Raw genomic sequence first — 20,850 nt, 5'->3', positions numbered from 1 at the left:
AGTGAAGGCAGCAAAGACATGATTTAAATAATGGAAAACAGCCTGTGAGGGAAGTGAGGAGCCTGAAGGTGGTTTTTTGGTTGGTTTTGTTTTTATTCTAGAGAGGCATTAGTTAAGTGCCCTCCTGGGCCTAGAGGGGAACAGAGTCTCTCTCTCCCTGCTCAACGTGTCCATCATCTTTCCAGACTTCTGGCCCCTGCTCTGCCTGTGCTTGGGCCATGAAAGAAGAAGACACCTGGAAAAACATCAAGATAGGTGTCTTCAGCTTAGCATCAGCTCACCTCTCCTGTTCCACCAGTCAGTTCTCCTTCCTGCCCTCCTTCTCTACCTTGGAATATTGGTGCCTACCCAAAAGGCTTGTGTTTTCTACCTCAGCACCCTGAATGATTGCCCAAGGGCCTGAGAAGGTTTGCAGGCTCCCAAAGTGCCCAATTTGCTGCTAGGACACATCTCAGAAACTCTCCTTAGAAGATGCTGTCTCTCATGCTATATACGCCTCAGTGTCTATTTTTTCTTGGGTGGATGTGGTTGGAAAAGAAGGATTTTACAGAGAGAGATTAGCTTATGAACTTTTAAGTTTAAAATCAGCACAAACCTGCAAGCCAAGGAAAAACTGGTGGCACATTTTAGCTGCTAGTTTGGTATCTAGGCTTTTAGCCAACAAAAAGCAGTATCCTCCACAGTATTTAATTTCCAGTAATTATCATGCTGATCCAGAGAGCACAATGCTGAAAGTACACTAAACAGATACTCTTTCTTCAGGAATTGTATCTAGCATGTCTCTAGTCACACATGAAGAATCACGGAATTTATCTGATTGCATCAGGAACAGGAAATCAATAGTCTGGTTGACAGGAAGGACTTATTTCTGGTCCTCCCAGTCTCCTATTTCTATAAAAGATGACTAAGTCACAAAGAAATGACAGGCACTGCAAGACCAAGGGGTTAAAGACAGAGACTCTGCTGCCCTTTGCCTCCAGGCCTTTTCTTACTTCTCTTAAGAAGTTTACTTAACAATAAAAATCAGGATAATACTGATGACCTTTCAGGGTTATGGCAGGACTTAAATAAGATTTCACATGCGTGAAAGCTCTTTGCTTATCCTATAACGTGTTGTGCACGTGCAAGTATGATGCTCATTATTTCTCTCAGCCATCAGAAGAGAGGCACAGTTTCTCCCCTCCCCTGCCGATTCCACACAAACACCAGCTGTTCATTTCAGAGTTAGCTACAGGAAAATGTCATCTGCAGTAAAGACAGAGTCCAAAACACCAGAATGATGGGCTCTTTAGTAGCTGTTGTTTTTAACTTTTTATTCCAAAATATGGCTGTTCCAAAAAATCTTGACCTTGATATTTTTTCTTCTAGTCCTTCTTGGAATGGCCTTGGAAGCATTCCTAGCACAGATATCTACAAAAGTACCAAGAATTACAAAAATGTAAGTACCTTTGTGAGACATTTGCTGGACTTGGGTTTACTAGCCTGAAATTTCAGCAGCTCTGTTTTATGTACAAGGTAGCCAAAGGGAGAAATACCTGTTGGGAAAGTCTGTTAGTCCACAGGGGGTGCCACGAAAACTTTTGATCCAATGCACCTTCTGACACCCATGTCTTATATGAATTTTGTCCATGCTAGCTGAATGTCTTTTTTTTTTTTTTCTTTTTAGATGGAGTCTCTTCACCCAGGCTGGAGTGCAGCAGCATGATCTTAGCTCACTGCACTCTCTACCTCCTGGGTTCAAGTGATTCCCTTGTCTCAGCCTCCCTAGTGACTGGGATTATAGGCAGATACCACCACGCCTGGCTAATTTTTGTATTTTTAGTAGACTCGGGGTTTCACCATGTTGCCCAGGCTGGTCTCAAACTCCTGAACTCAAGTGATTTGCTGGTCTTGGCCTCCCAAAGTGTTGGGATTACAGGCGTGAGCCACCGCACCTGGCCAGCTGAATGTCATTTTAATATAAAACCATTGTAAGAGGAATTTAAAAATAATAGGCAATTTCTAGATGTTCATCCAAAATTGTATTTATCTGGTATATAATTCTTATCTTCTGTAAGATTTTCTTTATTCAGTTCTAACAAGAGATTATCAAGTTCTCTATGACCAAGACCTTATTATTTAATACTTTGCTTTATCCCTGGAATTAGAAGAAATAATATATGACACAGGAAATGAAAAACAAAGAAATTAAACATCCCGTTGATTGACTTGTGTCACCTGCAAATAAAATTGCTTAGTGATGACTAGAGGAAACAAAGATAAAAAAGCAGAGAAAATAAATTAAGAAAATACAAATTTAGCAATAACAATAATAATAATAATGTGAACCCTGCGAAGTTGTAGTCTAATTTTACCTTAACATTAAAAAAAGTTGGACATTAACCTGGGATTTCAGTAGCTGCTACTTAATTTATTTCCATGATCTTTATGTTATGTTGAGCCAAATGCCATTAAGAGTTAAAATGATTTAGAGATGTTTTTGGCTTTGGGGCAGGGAGCTCTAAGCTGAGTTAGGGAATTCTGACTTCTAGGCTCCATCTTGATGAGACTTTGCCCAAGTCATTCAGCCTCTCAGGACCTCAGTTTTCTCATCTGAAGTTGCTAGACTAAAATTGCTGATTCCTGAAGACTAGAAAGTCTATGATTCTATGATTCATGGGTTATATTTTGGGTGTAGCCATTTGTACGTCAGGGTGAGAACAGCAGATGATATCATAGGCCTCAGTTCCACAAATCCCCTTGATTTTGCTTTTTTTTTTCTTTGCTACTTTTAAAGAACGTTAGCAAAATCAGGAGTGTTAGTGGTATGAACTTCAGGCAAATCATGGCAGTGTTCTAAGCCTCAGTTTCTTCATCTGGAAATCAAAGGGTTGAATAAATTGCTTTCTAAGGCCCTTTCTAACTTTGACCTTTTATGAGACTGTAAAAGTCCAAAAGTTTTTGTAACCTGCTGCCTCCTAGGTTGCCTCCCTATTCAAGAAAAGTTGAAGAGGCCGTGCACAGTGGCTCACTCCTGTAATCCCAGCACATTGGGAGGCTGAGGCAGGCAAATCACTTGAGGTCGGGAGTTTGAGACCAGCCTGGCCAATGTGGTGAAACTCTGTCTCTACTAAAAATGGAAAAATTAGGGGGGGCGTGGTGGCAGCACCTGTAATCCCAACTACTCAGGAGGCTGAGGCAGGAGAATCACTTGAACCCAGGAGGTGGAGGTTGCAGTGAGCCGAGATTGTGCCACTGTACATCAGCCTGGGCAACAAAGTGAAACTCCATCTCAAAAACAAACAAACTAACAAGAAAGAAAGAAAGAAAGAAAAGTTGAGTGCTGCTACCCAGCTCCTCTGAGCAACTGTGACCTGGCTCCTTGCTAAATAGCCAGAAATGTAATTAAATACTTGAGGCTTGAAATTATTTAACCCCAGACAATTTCTTTTAATGCCAGATTGAAGAACCTCAAGGAGTGAAGATTCTTAGATTTTCCAGTCCTATTTTCTATGGCAATGTGGATGGTTTTAAAAAATGTATCAAGTCCACAGTAAGTATTTTATCACTAGAAATTTGTTTTCTAACCTCTTTTGAGACTTCATTCATTCTACAAGTATTTATTGGGCTCCAACCAGGAATAGGCCCTAGACCCTCTTCCCTTTGTGTAGGGCAATGAGAATTAAAATATAACATCCTTGCCTTCAAATAATGTACAGTCTATTTGGGGATTAAAAAACACATATGTTAAAATCCAGGTAGTAATAACTATGCCAGACAAAAACATTAGAGATGTTTCTAGGCAGAATTTGAGTAAGTTCCAAATAAGTAGTATAGACAGTTAAGAGTTCATAGAAGGAAGAGATCCAGGTTAGTTGGACTAACAGGCTTTGTGTGGCAGTTGGCGGAAGGAAAGAAATCATGTCAATTGTTTGAGAACTATGTGAGCTGAGAGACAGTGGAAACAGATATCGGAGGTAGGGTTGCCCAGTTGCAGCAAAAAGTAAAAAATACTATTGGAATAATAAGTAGAAAGTTCTGGTACTGAATGCCATGCTATGCTTTGAACTTGGAGTTTGCCTCTAAATCAGTGTTTTTCTTTTTTTTTTTTTTTTTTTTTTTTTTTGAGGCGGAGTCTCGCTCTGTTGCCCGGACTGGAGTGCAGTGGCCAGATCTCAGCTCACTGCAAGCTCCCCCTCCCGGGTTTACGCCATTCTCCAGCCTCAGCCTCCCGAGTAGCTGGGACTACAGGCGCCTGCCATCTCGCCCGGCTAGTTTTTGTATTTTTAGTAGAGACGGGGTTTCACCGTGTTAGCCAGGATGGTCTCGATCTCCTGACCTCGCGATCCGCCCGTCTCGGCCTCCCAAAGTGCTGGGATTACAGGCTTGAGCCACCGCGCCCGGCCAAATCAGTGTTTTTCTAAGTGAGTTCCAGGGCAAACTGATTCAGAGGAATGTTCACAGATTTTGCAATAATAAAAGGCTCTGTGATACCAAGGAATTTGGAAAACCCAGACTTAAAGCTAAAGAGGGTATTTGGTGTTTTTTTTTTTTTTTTCCTGTTTTATCTTTTACTGTCTTGGTGCCTTTAATATACTACTGTCTTCCCTGAGCTTCTGGGTAGGAGTAGGGTAGCCTGGGAGTAGACAGAGATCTACTCCACCAGACCGTACAATTTCTGTTTTGGCAGGATATCTCAAGGAATTATACCCTTTGAGAAATAGCCTTTCCAGATAACAGATAACAGTGGCCATTAACAAGCTTTAGGTGCCAGGCATTTTAAGTAACTTGACATTTATTTCCAAAGGTTGGATTTGATGCCATTAGAGTATATAATAAGAGGCTGAAAGCACTGAGGAAAATACAGAAACTCATAAAAAATGGACAATTAAGAGCAACAAAGGTGAGACATCTTTCTTTTCCCGCTTAAATTCTTTCCTTTCCCTGATGAGAGCAGTTAGATGGTCTAAAATTAAATCTATCTCCTTTAGTATCCAGATGTGAATGAACAAATGACATGTACTTGTCAAAGAACAACTGAGCTATTCTTATAGGCAAGAGGGAGTGGAAGGGAATGAAATAAAATCAGCAGCGCTGCCTGGAAACACAGGATGTGATTTTCTCCCCCACCATGAAGAGCGTCTGCATTATTTTTTATACTTTATTTTTACTGAAAGGAACAAAATAAGTGCAAATTCAATGCCAGAAAACTACCCACCAGAGAAGGCAGTAAGTCCATAAACTTTTGGAGCTATTAACTTTTACTCAGACTCTCTGGCCAGTGTATTTCTTGGCAAAGTTCCACAATCTTCCAGAAAACAAGTTTCCTGGCTCCTCTGTTCTCCCAGTTTTCTTCCTAGACAACATCAAAGTTTGGGCTGAGGTGAAATTCATCCTTAATAATTCATCTCCTTGATGTTTTGCTTACCAAGGAACAGTGTGTAGGAGTTTTGGATAATTTGATATGAATGGTTGAAAGGCATTTCAAATCTTTCACAATTAAGTTGACAGTGTTTTCTTTGTTTAGAATGGCATCATAAGTGATGCTGGTTCAACAAATAATGCTTTTGAACCTGATGAAGATACTGAAGATCCGGAGGAACTTGATACCCCAACCAAAGAAATAGAGATTCAAGTGGATTGGAACTCTGAGCTTCCAGTCAAAGTGAACGTTCCCAAAGTGCCAATCCATAGCCTCGTGCTTGACTGTGGAGCTATATCTTTCCTGGACGTTGTTGGAGTGAGGTCACTGAGGGTGGTAAGGTTCTGGTTTCCTGAATTATACATTCGGAGCTCTGGCAATAGTAAAATGATGTGAGTTGTCCAGTATTGTAACAGGGCAAATACATGGGCTTTGTAGTTCTTCTAGGTGAATGCTTTGGTAAAAATGTGTAATATTTTAAAGCATAGGCTCTGGAACCAGACTACCTGGGATAGATACTGGCTTCACCACTTACTAGCAGTAACGACCCTGGGCAAGTTGCTTAATCTGTCTATATCTCAGTTTCTTCGTCTGTAATATGGAGGTAATGATGGTATCTACCTTCAAAAGTTGTTACAAGTATTAAATACGCTAATAGATATAAAGTGTTTAGAAGAGTATCTGGTTCAGGCCAGGCATGGTGGCTCATGCCTGTAACCTAGCACTTCGGGAGGCTGAGGCAGGTCGATCATGAGGTCAGGAGTTCGAGACCAGCCTGGCCAATATGGTGAAACCCTGTCTCTACCAAAAATACAAAGTGCCAGCTGCTAGGAGGCTGTGGCAGGAGAATCGCTTGAACCCGGGAGGCAGAGGTTGCAGCTAAGATTGTGCCACTACACTCCAGCCTGGGCAACAGTGAGACTCCATCTCAAAAAAAAAAAAAAAAAAAAAAAGAATATCTCATTCAGAGATACTCCCCAGCAAATTAATTCACATTTATTATGTTTTATCTTTCTGAGAATGTACAGCACATGGAATATGAAAAGAAGAAAAAATGAGCAAAAGTTTGTTAAGTATTACATTTCTATTTGTTATGTTAACAGCAACAGAATAAGGAATACCAGGTGTATGGTAGGACTGGAAAAACCAGGCATTATTAAGAGGTTAGAGTAGGAAGCAGGTCAGGCATCTGGAAAGTCAAAGCAAGAGTTGAGAAGTATGCAGGATAGAAACATTAATGATATCAGAAACCAGTTATGCAAGCTGAAGATCATTAATTCTTTCAACAAATAGATGTGAAATGCCTAATGTGTGCTAAGCACTCTGCCAGGTACAAGAGACTAGTGATAAAGTAGACACAGTTTCTACCTACGTGGGACTTAGTAGTCTGGAGGAGAAGGCAAACATTAAGTCATCTTCTAAATAACAACTGTAGTAAGTGCTCCGAGGAAGATGAATAGAACATCACCTGAAGCATCAAGTTTAGGTGAAGCTTCAGGTAGGTATCAAGAAGGTCAGACAGAAAAGTAAGCAGGTCAAGACACCAACAATCAGATGTAATAATATAAAGCTGACTCCTAACTGAGATTCAGCTTAGCTAGGGCTTCTTTGCTACCTCTGTAAGGGGAGAAAATGATTCCAGGATGTGTGTACTAGGTAGGTAAGGTAGAGAAGTGATTGTGCTTGGCAAAAGAGTATGAGAATATGCTGACAGATTCTGTTCTAGTTCTCTTAGCAGATTTTGTTATTAGCTCATTTGAAAACACTCTTGTTCTTTGTTGTACATTTCACTCTAAGCATTGGCTGAGATCCATTGTAGATTGTATTGGCCAGAGAGTTTAATGAATTACTTTTGGGGAGAGTCTTAACATATTTAATGCCAGAATATTTCCCACACAACAAATATTTACTTTCAAATATTATGATAGCTAAAGAAGACTCCAAACTTTATACTTGAACAGAGGTCTTGATTTGTGTTCCTCCACAATTCTCAAATTCTTTTATTATTGACCAAGGGTCTTATGTCTTGACTTTTTAAAATTAAATGTTTATTTTAACATAATTGTAAATTCACATGTAGTTTTAAGGAATAATATTTAGATCCTATGTACCCCTTACCCAGTTTCTCCCAGTGAGTAACACCTTGTAAAACTGTAGCATGAAATCACAGTCAGGACACTGACATTCAAAGTAGAGGCCTTGACTTTTAGGTCAATTGTAACATTTTGAACCTGATGAGCATAGCCACACCCATATCTCTTCTCCAATCAGCAGGGCCTATATTAAGAAGCCTCCTGTACTCTCTTCTTTCCACAAATATTTATTTAGCACCTCCATGCTATCAAGTGCTGTGCTATTGAGCGCTGCATGTTGCCATCTCTTGAGATCTAATCCTAATTATACCATTACTGTAGGTTGAAAACCTCCATGGTTTTGCAATAATAACCTTTCCTTAAAGTCCTGATTAACCATGAAAGTAATGATGTTTCTCCTGAGCAAGTAACTGAATGCTACTGAATTATGGGCAGATAAGGTTATTAATTGTTACAAACTCTCCTTTTTTATTTTTAGATTGTCAAAGAATTCCAAAGAATTGATGTGAATGTGTATTTTGCATCACTTCAAGGTAAATACATATATCTACATATCTACCTGTAAGACTTTCCCCTAAGCCCTTTCTCCTACCTGGGACTGTGGGCACATTATGTCTAAAGGCCTTTTTTTTTTTTTCTTTTAAAGATCTCAATTGTGTTTATTTGCAATTCTAGAATCTGGCAATGCTTCATTCCATAAAACAGAATAAGTGTTCCAAGCAACTAAGCGGAAGAGGTCGGTTTTATAGACAGAAAAGGCCAAAGACAGCAAAAGCAAACAACAAAGGGTATATTAGTCTGTTCAAAGTTACTTTTCTTGCAAGTCAGAGACAGTGAGACAGAACAATAGGAAAATAATGGATTAGTTAACATGAGGTCATGTCAGGATACTTTTTTGTATGAGGATTATTGCAGAGAAAGCTTTATTATGCCAACTGGGAATTTAAACTGGCCTGTTTTGGGAAATTTGCTATTACCCCTCTCTCCTGATTTCTTCAAAGGTCAGATAACAATTTAGTTTAGGTTGGATAACTTGAAACTTTAGCATGAGTGCCTCCATTTTGATTTTTAGTCTTGTCTGTTGGGGCCTAGTGCAGGAGCTTAGTCTACAACAATGGCTTTTTATTTTTATTTTTTATTTTACTATGTGCCTGTGTCTTGCATGACCCCAGGATGGGCAGAGCTGCTTGAGCCACCGAAGGCTGCTCTACTCCTTCATTCTGGCTACTAGAAGCTGCAAAGCTCTGGGAGGGCAAAACTCAAGGGGACTAAAACAATGGCCTTTACCATTTTTATTTGATGATTTCCCCCCTTTTGATCAGGCTCTCACCTAGGTAAGAGTGAACAAAATGCAGGAGATCAGTGCTATTCTGTTACCATTATTTTGGGTTTCTGGTCTCAGGAGGTCATGTATAGCTTATGGTACCCTCCTCATTATCATGCATTTCTCTGAGTTTTTGCTGTTTCAGAGAGAAACCATTTGATGTCTGACAGGTGGCTATATGGAAACATTTAAAACTTTGAGAGGGTATAACGTACCTGCTATTATGACTATCGGAATGATAACACCAAGGGTTTATAGTATGCTCCTTAGCCAGGGTTCCCATGAACCAAACCAACTAAAATTGAATAGCTTGACAAGGAGTCTACCTGTTTTAACCAAGTTACCTGATGTATTTATATATGTGCAACAAGAAGTGTTACCAACTGCAGAGATGCTTCCTTGTTGAGTTAGCAGGTAATCTAGCATTCCATGACTGGTTTAAATTAAAGCAGAAAGTGTAAGTTACCCAAAGAAGCTACTGACTGTGAAATTTTAACTACAGCACTATCCTGCCAAGTGAAAGAGGTAGGCACAAGTAAGGGAAAATTAAAAAGGATAAGAATCTTATGATAGGGAGTCTTGTTCTGACAGTCTTAGAGCTGTCTACAGCATGAAGTTGGCAACTTCTCATTTTGGTTTGTAGTTTTATTGTCTCCAGTTGTGGCATCCAGCATTCTGGTGAACTCTCTCTGTGGCCCACAGTTTAAGCATGAGAGTCACCTCTTGAAATGTATGCTGAGTTGTTCAGCTTCAACTTATAGAGCTTCAGGAATTGAGTAGTTCTTGGTCTTCATTGGAGTGTTATAGCCAGATATTAGTGAAAGCTAGAAGAATTAAGAATCCAGTTCAGTCTACAGGTAGATAATAAACACTCATAAATATTGAACAGGGCTACAGTCTAAGAACAGTTTTACTATGCTTTTCTTTTGAACCATATGTTTTTCTTTCTATAGTCACCTCCATTTCTATGAAAGACCATCATGGTAGACCAATTTGTTTACAAAATAAGTTTAGTCTCAAACTTGGCCTGATTGATTATTTACACAGTACAGCAAGAATAACTACATAGGTGACTCATTTTAAATTTGCTTTGCCAAGCCAGGTGAGGTGTTGCATGCCGGCAATCCCAGCTACTTGGGAGTCTGAGGTGAGAGGATTGCCTGAGCCCAGGAATTCAAGGCTTCAGTGCACTATGATTGTGCCTGTGAATAGCCACTGCACTATAGCCTGGGCAACACAGTGAGACCATGTCTCCAAAAAATAATTGCTTTGCCAGAAATTTTGAAAAGAAATCTCAGATTGAACTTTTTAAAACGTCTTGATGCCATGAAGTTAAACCAAGGAAGATATTAGACTTTGCCTGATGTATCTAATATCTTGAAGTTACTGGGCCTCCCAGGAAGGAACAACTTTTTATTCACTCACTGTAAGGCTAGGAGCCCTTGAAGCCAGGAATTCTGTGCACATTTTCAAATATGATATTCTAGTCAAAGCCTTGATAATATAACCAATGTTTTCCAATTGTATTCTATTTAAAAGAACAGATTCTTATTGAACTTTTATGTAAATAATCATATTGCCAGAAAAATAAGAATACTCACGAAGAGTTTCCAAATTCTGGAAGGATCAGGTAGAGAGGAAAAGCAAATGTTTCAATTTTTGTTTATGAAAGTATGCTTAACCAGGCTGGGTGCTGTGGCTCACATCTGTAATCCCAGCACTTTGGGAGGTAAAGGTGGGTGATTGCCTTGAGCTCAGAGTTTGAGACCAGCCTGGCAACATGGCAAAACCCCGTTACTACAAAAAATACAAAAAATTAGCTGGGCATGGAGGCTGAGGCTGAGAATCACTTGAGCTGGGAAAGCGGAGGTTGCACTGAGCCCAGATGGTGCCATTGCACTCCAACCTGGGTGACAGAGTGAGACCCTGTCTCAAAAAAAAAAAAAAAAAAGTATGCTTAACCAAGTGGCTGTAAACTACAGATAGCTTTAAAGAACAATTTTCTTTAAATCTTGAAAACAAATATTAAAAGAACCAGCAATGTTTCAAATAAAAAAAGCCATAAAACCCATAATTCTTCTTCATCAGTTCATTCAGTCTCATGTAATTAATTCTTGCTCTGTTTGATCTTGGCTGGCAGTTTAATTCCATTGAATGGTATGAATTCAAAGTTATTAGAAACTTGTATTTGTCAGAGTTCTTTTCATTCTTCCCATATGACTCTTTGAAGTCACAGCACTTTAGAATTACAATGGCTTACAAAGAGCTTTCAGAAAAAGTATCAGAACAAAACAATTAACTGTGGACAACAAGACTTAAAGTGGCTATATTTAAAGATCTGATGTGAGTTACCCAATTGACAAGGATATTTGGTTATTTCTGTGGCACACAACAATTTAAAATAACCAAAATTATGACTGGTAGCATTTATATCAAGACATATCACATTTCTAGGAATGTTATATAATTTTGGAACATATTAATACCATATGTATATAAATATAGCTCAAAGAAGGTTAAACATCATTTCTTTTTTTTTTTTTTTTTTGAGACGGAGTCTCGCTCTGTCGCCCAGGCTGGAGTGCAGTGGCCGGATCTCAGCTCACTGCAAGCTCCGCCTCCCGGGTTTACGCCATTCTCCTGCCTCAGCCTCCCGAGTAGCTGGGACTACAGGCGCCCGCCACCTCACCAGGCTAGTTTTTTTTTGTATTTTTTAGTAGAGATGGGGTTTCACCGTGTTAGCCAGGGTGGTCTCGATCTCCTGACCTCGTGATCCGCCCGTCTCGGCCTCCCAAAGTGCTGGGATTACAGGCTTGAGCCACCGCGCCCGGCCTAAACATCATTTCTTATTTTAACAGTGCTTCTCATATAATTTAACATAAGGCCACTTGGTTTAACATCTCTCCTTTACAGATTCTTTAAGAAATTCCAGGGTCCTCTGGAACATCCCAAAGTTAGTTCAAGGTCAAAAAGACTTAATTTTGATTTTTGAGAAGTTTGTCAAATACCGAAGGTTTAAAACATTTGCTCAAAATAGGATCATAGGTCACTATGAAATAAAACCAAAGTGACAAAAGAGTTCAAAGGCACAAAGCACAAGAAGAGTTATCTTGATGAAACATGAAATCCCTGTTTTCTAGGCCAGTTACCTAGAAGATAAAGAAAATCCTCTCACAATTTTCTATTAAGAACAAACCAATCCTCTGAGAAAACTCTATTGTTCCAACACGTGGGCCGAAACTTTAGCCTTCCATCAGTGTCCTTTAATATTAATGCTCAATTTTTATTGAACTTATAAAACTTATAAACGATTCCCTTCTAATTTTAGCCAACTCAATCACATAAAACTTTTCACGATATTTATCTTCTACAAACCTTCTACAACTTGCTTAAACCTTCATTTTGTCCTATACTTCCTTTTTTAAAATTGGCAGTGTACCTTAGGACAAAGATTTACTTTTCTTTTCTCCTTATCATTTTGACCATATAAGGTTCTCTCCTATACAAAAGAAAAAATTACTCTCTTTTCAATTTTCTTTATATCTTCATACTTGTAAATTTTTTCCCACATCTTTCCTACCTACTGGTTCCTTTCTGCCTTGTTTTGATTTCCTTCCTAAGTCCATATTTAGAAACAACCTTTAAATAACCTCCGATTGCCAAGCTAGAGTTAAGATTTAAATAAATAAATACGCCGGGCATGGCGGCTCACATCTGTAATCCCAGCACTTTGGGAGGCAAACGTCAGAGGATCACTTCAGGCCAGGAGTTTGAGACCAGCCTGAGCAACATGGTGAGACCCCATTTTTATTATTATTTAAAAAACAAAAACAAAAACAAAACAAAAAGCGTAAAAACTCTGAGAACATTTTTAAACCCAGAAAGATATTACTTCCAATTTGTGCCATAGAGCTGGTAATGTGTGGAAATGTGTGTCTTGACAGTGGGTGGGGGTGGGGTGGATATTGACAATGGGGGGATATTGTTATGAAGAGAGCAAAGCTGGGGATTACTTAGATTCCTTACAACAGGAGGACTCTCAAGGGTGTGAGTCTCTGTGTCTGTCTCTTTATGAATGTATGTGTGTAGGAAAGTGCTAACGCTTAGGTTGAATTCTCTAGCAGCAGAGCCCAAGATGGGGATTCTCACACAAGTGATTTATTGAGAGCACACCTGAGGAAATTTATGAAGCAGTGAGGGGAGCAGGATAGGGAAGGGGAAGAAGCTGCTGAAAGACATGGTTTCTGAAGTCCAGCATAGATTCCTGATTTCACAGGGAGCACCACCACAGGAGGAGTACCAGAAGGTTGTGCCTCCTTGAGACAAGGGGACCTGCTTTCTCCCCCAATATCAGTCAGTCAGTGGCCGCAGGCCAGCCATGCGTGGGGATGAAACCTCCCACTTCTCTTTCTTTACTTATTTATTTGAGACAGGGTCTTGCTCTGTCACCCAGGTTGGAGTACAGTGGTGCAATCGTGGCTCACTGCAGCCTCAAACTCCTGGGCTCAAGTGATCCTCCCATCTCAGCCTCCTGAGTAGCTGAGACTATAGGTGCATACACAACCACACCTGGCTAGTTTTTGTATTTTTTTTGTAGAGGTGGGGTTTCACCATATTGCCCAGAACGCCTGGGTTCAAAGTGATCCACCCTCCTCAGCCTCTCAAAGTGCTGGCATTACAGGCCCAGTCCTCCTTAGATGACACAGCTCCCAGTGGGCAAGAGAAAGTCTCCAGAGAAGGGCACAGCTGTGAAACATTAGCAGCCTGGCCCACAGCAGTAGGAGGATGGATACACTGGCTTGGCCAAAGTGACATGATCGTGCACCAAAGTTGACTACGACCAGTTATGGGATAACCATTCTATATGCTACTGGAAAAGAAACTGTCATTTCAAAGCTGGGTCACATTTTGGATACGAGAAAAATAAATAAATAAAAGGAAGAGCTACAGAAACTTAGTATAGGTTTATGCTTAAAAGTTTCTTTTCTTAGCTGGGCATGGTGTGGTGTGCCTGTAGTCCTAGCTACTCGGGAGGGTGAGGTGGGGGGATCACTTGAGCTTGGGAGGTGAAGGTTGCAGCGAGCAATGATTGTGCCACTGCACTCCAGCCTGGGCAATAGAATGAGACTCTGTCTCAAAAACAAACAAAAGATTTCTTTTCCTAGGAACTAACAAAACATTGTGTCTTTCTTTTGAAGATTATGTGATAGAAAAGCTGGAGCAATGTGGGTTCTTTGACGACAACATTAGAAAGGACACATTCTTTTTGACAGTCCATGATGCTATACTCTATCTACAGAACCAGGTGAAATCCCAAGAAGGTCAAGATTCCATTTTAGAAACGGTAAATATTCAACCTTTCTACAGGTGTATCTTTTCTAAACTATCATGATTTCTATAAATGGCAAACATTACACAAATCTAGTCTAGCTGTTGAATTTTAAGCTATCTATATAACTTCTTGGAGCCTCAGTTTTTTCATCAGTAAAATGGAAGTAAAAACATTAACCTTGCTAGGTAGATATGAAGACTAAATAAGATAGTTTATAGGAAATTACCTGGTGGTACCCAGTACTTAATAGTTATACAATGTGTAGGTTTATTAATAAAAGTGGGCATTAGCTATAATGCCTTTTTAGAATATTGAATCTTTGATCTTGTGATCTGTGATTTGTGTACATAAATTCCACTTAAATTCTCAGCAATCTGGAAAATCTTGAATTATAAATGTCTTTAAACAGGATCCATCAGGCCATAAGTGATCTTTGCAAAAGCAGTTAAAAAATCAAGCCACAAATAAGCCCAGAGTTAATTTTTCCCTACAAAATAGAATAGGCCCTGATGGGAGGCCTCGTGGCACAACAGTAGTGCATCTGGCTTCAGAATATGCCCTGATTTCCTATGGGTATCATTTTGTTAGTTTTCTGTCAAATACCCAGAAGAGCATTTTGATCTGGTTCGTTGGGCTTGGCCTAACGGTGTGCCCGGTGGTACAAGAATCTCATTTCTCATAGTGAACTTAGGAAACTAAAGCAAATACCTATCAAGATATAATAATGATAATGATTCCAGTGACATAGTGGATATTTTAAATTGCTTCCCATTTTTCTAAAAATAGAATAACTAGATCGTTATTGTAGATTGGCAGTTGATTGAAGAAAACCAACTTAGGAAACAATATTATATTATTCTTTTTAGGCACTGGCAGTGGAGAGATTGTTCTATTTAGTGTTCCTTGGTAAAATACTAGTCCTACTTTGGGAGGCCGAGACGGGCGGATCACGAGGTCAGGAGATCGAGACCATCCTGGCTAACATGGTGAAACCCCGTCTCTACTAAAAATACAAAAAACTAGCCGGGCGACGTGGCGGGCGCCTGTAGATCCAGCCACTGCACTCCAGCCTGGGCGGCAGAGCGAGACTCCGCCTCAAAAAAAAAAAAAAAAAAAAATACTAGTCCTAACTACCAAGCTGTGGATCTTAAAAACAAAAAAGGAAAAAAAAAAAAGAGTAAAGCTGCAAATCTAAAGAAAAAAAAACTGCTTAACATTGAAAATTCATAAATCTTTTTCTATCCAACTTAAAATTCTCTAACCCATAGGTGATAAGAAAGCAGGATCATGTGAAGTATCTTTAAGAGACCCAAATTAAAAGTAAAATGGAACCAAGGTATCAAGTTCTTTCTCAACATGAAAACAGTTATTTTATTTGTTTATACCCATTCTTACTAAGATTTTAGGTCATGAGTGTCATAAAAACCACTAACCAAGAGTGTACCTACTAGGTTAGACTCAATTTTGTTTGCAATCCGGGAGGCATTGTGAGTGACTGGGATGGATTTTTTTGGACCCTGAAAAAATAGACTAAGCATAATGGAATGCTTGTATTATATACTTACTGGTCCACTAAACAGTGGGTTGGACATTCCTGGTGGACTGTGCGATCAAGAGGCTCATATTTCTGTGTCTTCTCAGAGTCTAGCACAAAGCCTTATATGTGATAAGTAGGTGAATGACGATAAACCTCACCTGTGGTACTTTCCTTCAAGAAGAGTCCCTCTGTATCACAGATATTGTGACTGCAATGACACAACCCTCTTCCTATCCCTTTATTTTACCATAACAGGACTATCTCAGGACACAACTTGTAGTTAGACTTAGCCTCCACCTTTCCCATTATGTCATACCATTTGCACAGGAACTTAACCCTCTAATTCATTCTCATACTAGCAAAGAGAATTGGGCTACTTGTGAGTTGAAAAGTAGCTAAGTAGCATTTCAAAATGTCATTTTAGCCTGGATATATATTTGGAGTTGCTTTGAAAATGTCCTTTTCCAGGCAAAACACAAAGCCAAAATTGTAGGTTTCCTTTGTGTAGAAGATTAAATTACATGCCACCTCTAAAAAGTAGAACTTTTCTGAATAACCAAATTAGTCCACAGACATTGGTTTCCATCTCCAATAGAATTAATTTCCATCCAATTCCATTTGTGACTGTTTATTGTCATCAGTCACAAGCTCTTCAATGTGCATTCATTGCACACTCAATGCTGTGCTAAGTGCTCTTAGCTTAGCCATTGAGAGATGCACTATTGACTGCTGAATCATTTAGGCAGAGGGGGTGACTTGTTAAGAGGCATACACTCGAGAGGTTAGGGAAGACAGCTGAAAAGGAGTTTAGACAACGGAGAACTATACCAGTTCACCTATGAATGTGCAAAAAGATGATATACAAAAATCTTTAGTTGGGAAATATAAAAGAACAAGACAGCTGAAGAGGATTCTGAAGTATGTAAAGACAGATGAGAAGCCCCAGGAAAGCTTCAAATCATTTTCGGTGGAGCATCAGGTGGGTTTATGCTATTCTATTTCCACCCTGTGTTCTCTTTTTCAAGATCACCCTCATTCAAGACTGTAAAGATACCCTTGAATTAATTGAAACAGAGCTGACTGAAGAAGAACTTGATGTCCAGGATGAGGTATGATCATTTTCTTCTGAAGAAAATATTTGGATTTCTGAATTATTAGAGTGATAATAATTAGAATAATTCTGAATAATTAGAGTGATACAAATAGTGAATATATCTGATTAAGAGCTGTCAGAGAGCATAATTCCCCCAAATGCAAAAAAGATGGCTTGATAGCAGGGAAGAAGAGAAAATAAGAATTCTCGGCCGGGCGCCGTGGCTCAAGCCTGTAATCCCAGCACTTTGGGAGGCCGAGACGGGCGGATCACGAGGTCAGGAGATCGAGACCATCCTGGCTAACACGGTGAAACCCCGTCTCTACTAAAAATACAAAAACTAGCCGGGCGAGGTGGCGGGCGCCTGTAGTCCCAGCTACTCGGGAGGCTGAGGCAGGAGAATGGCGTGAACCCGGGAGGCGGAGCTTGCAGTGAGCTGAGATCCGGCCACTGCACTCCAGTCCGGGCGACAGAGCGAGACTCCGTCTCAAAAAAAAAAAAAAAAAAAAAAAAAAAAGAATTCTCCCTTGAAGATGTTAAGTACTTGGGGAACTTTTGTCCCAGGCGTTTGGGGATGATCAGCAACCGGCAAGAGCCAACACACTACTCCTGATTTGCTGCCTACAGCTCCGCATCCTGCTCTTCCAGAGATGGAAGGCCATGTGATAGGAAAAAAAGGAATAGAGGAAAATTCTACGCCAAGAACTTTATAAGCCTCAGGAATAGTATGTGAGGAACATAAACCCTATGACCTTCCTTCATATGACTGATAACGGCTTTAAAAACATACTCTCCCCACCTTAGACCGATTCTGTGTATTTCAGATGCTCTTGTGACATCAGACTATTCCTAGGAAACTTGCCTGAACTTGTAGCATCTGAGTAAATTTTGCAGCTTCACCACTGGGTAAGAGGTGAACACTGAAGGAAGATCACAGAATTGTAAAAAGTTGAAAGATTTCTGAGAATCAAGTAGTCTAACATTCCAGCCCATGCAGAAATCCTTCCTACACCATCCTTGATGAATGTTCATTCAGCTTTTAGGTGAACATTTCCAGACATTGGCCACTAGTGGCTTCTCAAGGGAGTTTGTTACATGGTTGGAAGTCTCTAAAGGTTACTTGTGCTTACAAAACTGAATTTGGCCTTTCTGTAGTAACCACCTAACGAATTGAGACCTGCCTTCCTTAGCAACACAAACCTTCCCACTGAACAGCCCTTCAAATATTTGAGAATAGTTCTCATGTCTCCAGCAGACTGTCTTCCAGTTAAGACTCTTCTCGTTTCTTCTATTCCTTGCAAACATGCAGTCAATGCTTCTCTGGTCACAATGGGGACACAAAACTTTAAATGTGGTCAGGCCAGCATGGAGATTTTTCAACCATCACCTACCTTGATCTCATCAAGATATTCTATTACTATAGCTTAAAAATGTGTTTCCTTTCATAATAGCAACATCAGAATTTTGGCTTCTATTGAGCAGGGCCAACTGAAGACTGGGGCATTTTCAGAAAAACTATGGTCTAGTAGAGTTCCCTACTTATATTTATTTAATTGAGTTTTGACCCTAATACAGAACTACACCTATTTCTGCTAGATTGCATCTTGTTGGTTCTTGTTTACTGACATAATTTTGTATTATTATTATTAATATTATTTGCGACTGAGCATTACTCTGTCACCTGGACTGGAGTGCAGTGATACAATCTCAGCTCACTGCAACCTCTCCCTTCCAGGTTTGAGAGATTCTCACGTGTGCCTCATCTTCCCAAGTAGCTGGAATTACAGGCACTCGCCACCATGCCCAGCTAATTTTTTTTTTTTAATTATTTTTGGTAGAGACAGGTTTTGCTACGTTGTCCAGGCTGGTCTTGAACTCCTGACTTCAAGTAATCCACCCGCCTTGGCCTCCCAGATTGCTGGGATTACAGGCATGAGCCACCGCATTGGCCAGTTTCGTGTTTTGAATCTATCATCCAGGATATTGTCTACCCTACTATCCCCTACCTGGTGTCATAATCAAATCTGATAAGCCTGCCTTCTCTGCCTTTTTCTAGGTCTTGAAAAAATGTTGCAAAGAAAAACATCCAACCCCATTTAGTGAAATCAGGCAGTAAGGATGACAGGCAGAGATTTTTGTGGAGGAAATACATTGCTAGAGTGAAAATCACAGTACCTGCATCTTGGCCCACTAGCTTAGTGAGCCCAGGAAAGTCATTATTGACCTGAGAAGTCCTTTTAGCTCCTGTAGTTTATGACTCTATGGATAAGGCAGCCTTAGTTTGAGTAAAAACTCGTATGTCAAAATTAGAACTTAAGACTGCTTTATTATAGGATATTTATTGGTTTCCACATAAAAGAATCATTCAGGGAGGGTTTCTATTGATGGTGAAACAATATAGCACAACGGTTTCAAGGGTGTGGACTTTAGAACCAGACAGACCTGGGTACTAGTCCTCATTCTGCTACTTACTAGCTGTGCACCCCAGGGCAAGTTACTTATCCTGTCTTCATATTAGTATCTTCATGGAAAGTAGTAATAATACCACAGAGTTGTGAAAATTAAAGGATACATGTAAAGTAACAAGAGCTGTGCCTTATACATAGTAAGTGCTCAATAAACAGTAATCATTGTTCTTAATTAAAACCAATTAAAGTATGATGAATACAGGCCAGGCTCAGTGGCTCAATCCTGTAATCCCAGCACTTTGGGAGGCTGAGGCAGATGGATCACTTGAGGTCAGGAGTTTGAGACCAGCCTGACCAACATGGTAACCCCATCACCATCTCTACTTAAAAAAAAAAAAAAAAATTAGCTGGGTGTGGTGGTGGGCACCTGTAATCCCAGCTACTTGGGGGTCTGAGGCAGGAGAACTGCTTGAACCTGGGAGGTGGAGGTTGCAGTGAGCTGAGATCGCGCCACAGCACTCCAGCCTGGGCAACAGCGAGTGAGATTCAGTCTCAAAAAAAAAAAAGTATAATGAATACAAAACTAAGTTTTTACCCTATTTCTATTGTGATGCTATACACCTAAGATGAGTAACAGTAAGCAACCAATACTATAAAAACATATTTATAAAAAAGATAATGCAGACTTAAGGAGAATTCAGTTGTATCAACACTTTGTTTTCCCCTTACTTCCACAGGCTATGCGTACACTTGCATCCTGAAAGTGGGCTCAGGAGGTCTCTATGAGCAAGGAATACAAGACAAAACTTCCTCACTAACGTCCTATGCAAACACTTTCTGCATTGAGTATTTCTTCAGACTCAAAACACTCATTCTTTTTTCTATTAAGCCATTGAAAGAGAAGCACTAAGACTGTTTCTAGGATTTATTTATAAAATAAATACCTTACCCCTAACATGTGCAAAATGGTGAGAATTATTCGGATGATTTGGCAGCGTCCAGGATAAGCTGGTGTTCTAATATGCTGCTGATCCACATCACAGATTTGCTAATAATGTTCACATGGGTACTGGCATATCTCTGTTCAGTCAGAGTGAGTGCTGACCCAACTGCCTCTGTGGTCAGGTGAGTCATGAATGATTAATCGTAAAGAAAAATCAATTTTTGACTAACCTGGATATCCATGCGCTGCACTGATCACCAAGTAAGGTCACATTTAGTAAATGCCGAAATAAAATTATTAATGCATTTATCAATAAAAGCCTTTGAAAATAACTTTGGATAATAAGTTGGAGTTTTAAAAATGCAAATTTGCTTAGTACCTAGTAATGAAGTGTTATTACATATAACCAGAATTGAGGATCTCTTTGATCCTGGAAATGGTTTAACTAAAAGCTACAGAACCAGGCCAATGTATTTTGAAACATTGATGCAGACAAATAAAATAATAAAGAGATTTTCGTGGTTTATAAAAGTCATTTTTTGATATGATAATAATCATGGATCACAACTGAGATCAAAGAAAAATATAGGACAGATTATTTTGTTTAAAAATTCAGTTTTAATTATCTTAGTCTATAGAAAATGATCATTGCATGGAGGCATATATAGGTATGATCTACATAAAATCTGACATAAAAACAGTGTTATTTTGAGTGAAAA

The 20,850-nt window shown here is 39.6% G+C and overlaps 1 protein-coding gene across 3 annotated transcripts in view; it reads left to right on the top strand.

The window, feature by feature from the left end:
- The window catches only part of SLC26A4 (solute carrier family 26 member 4), a 54,828-nt gene extending 34,685 nt beyond the window's left edge, over nucleotides 1-20,143 (top strand). For all 3 annotated transcript variants that reach the window (XM_033193220.1, XM_033193218.1, XM_033193219.1), the window contains 8 exons: nucleotides 1,369-1,438; nucleotides 3,440-3,532; nucleotides 4,787-4,882; nucleotides 5,507-5,737; nucleotides 7,973-8,027; nucleotides 14,017-14,162; nucleotides 16,713-16,796; nucleotides 19,926-20,143. In XM_033193220.1, coding sequence (XP_033049111.1) covers nucleotides 1,369-1,438; nucleotides 3,440-3,532; nucleotides 4,787-4,882; nucleotides 5,507-5,737; nucleotides 7,973-8,027; nucleotides 14,017-14,162; nucleotides 16,713-16,796; nucleotides 19,926-19,949 — 799 coding nt within the window. In that variant the 3' untranslated portion in view covers nucleotides 19,950-20,143. The remainder of the gene's footprint in view (nucleotides 1-1,368; nucleotides 1,439-3,439; nucleotides 3,533-4,786; nucleotides 4,883-5,506; nucleotides 5,738-7,972; nucleotides 8,028-14,016; nucleotides 14,163-16,712; nucleotides 16,797-19,925) is intronic.
- Nucleotides 20,144-20,850: the final 707 nt, after the last annotated feature.

This window comes from Trachypithecus francoisi, unplaced genomic scaffold, assembly GCF_009764315.1.
Source record: "Trachypithecus francoisi isolate TF-2019V2 unplaced genomic scaffold, Tfra_2.0 Lachesis_group4, whole genome shotgun sequence".
Lineage (NCBI taxonomy): Eukaryota > Metazoa > Chordata > Mammalia > Primates > Cercopithecidae > Trachypithecus > Trachypithecus francoisi.
Note: the sequence above shows the minus strand (reverse complement) of the source record. Positions and strands in the feature narration are given on the sequence as shown.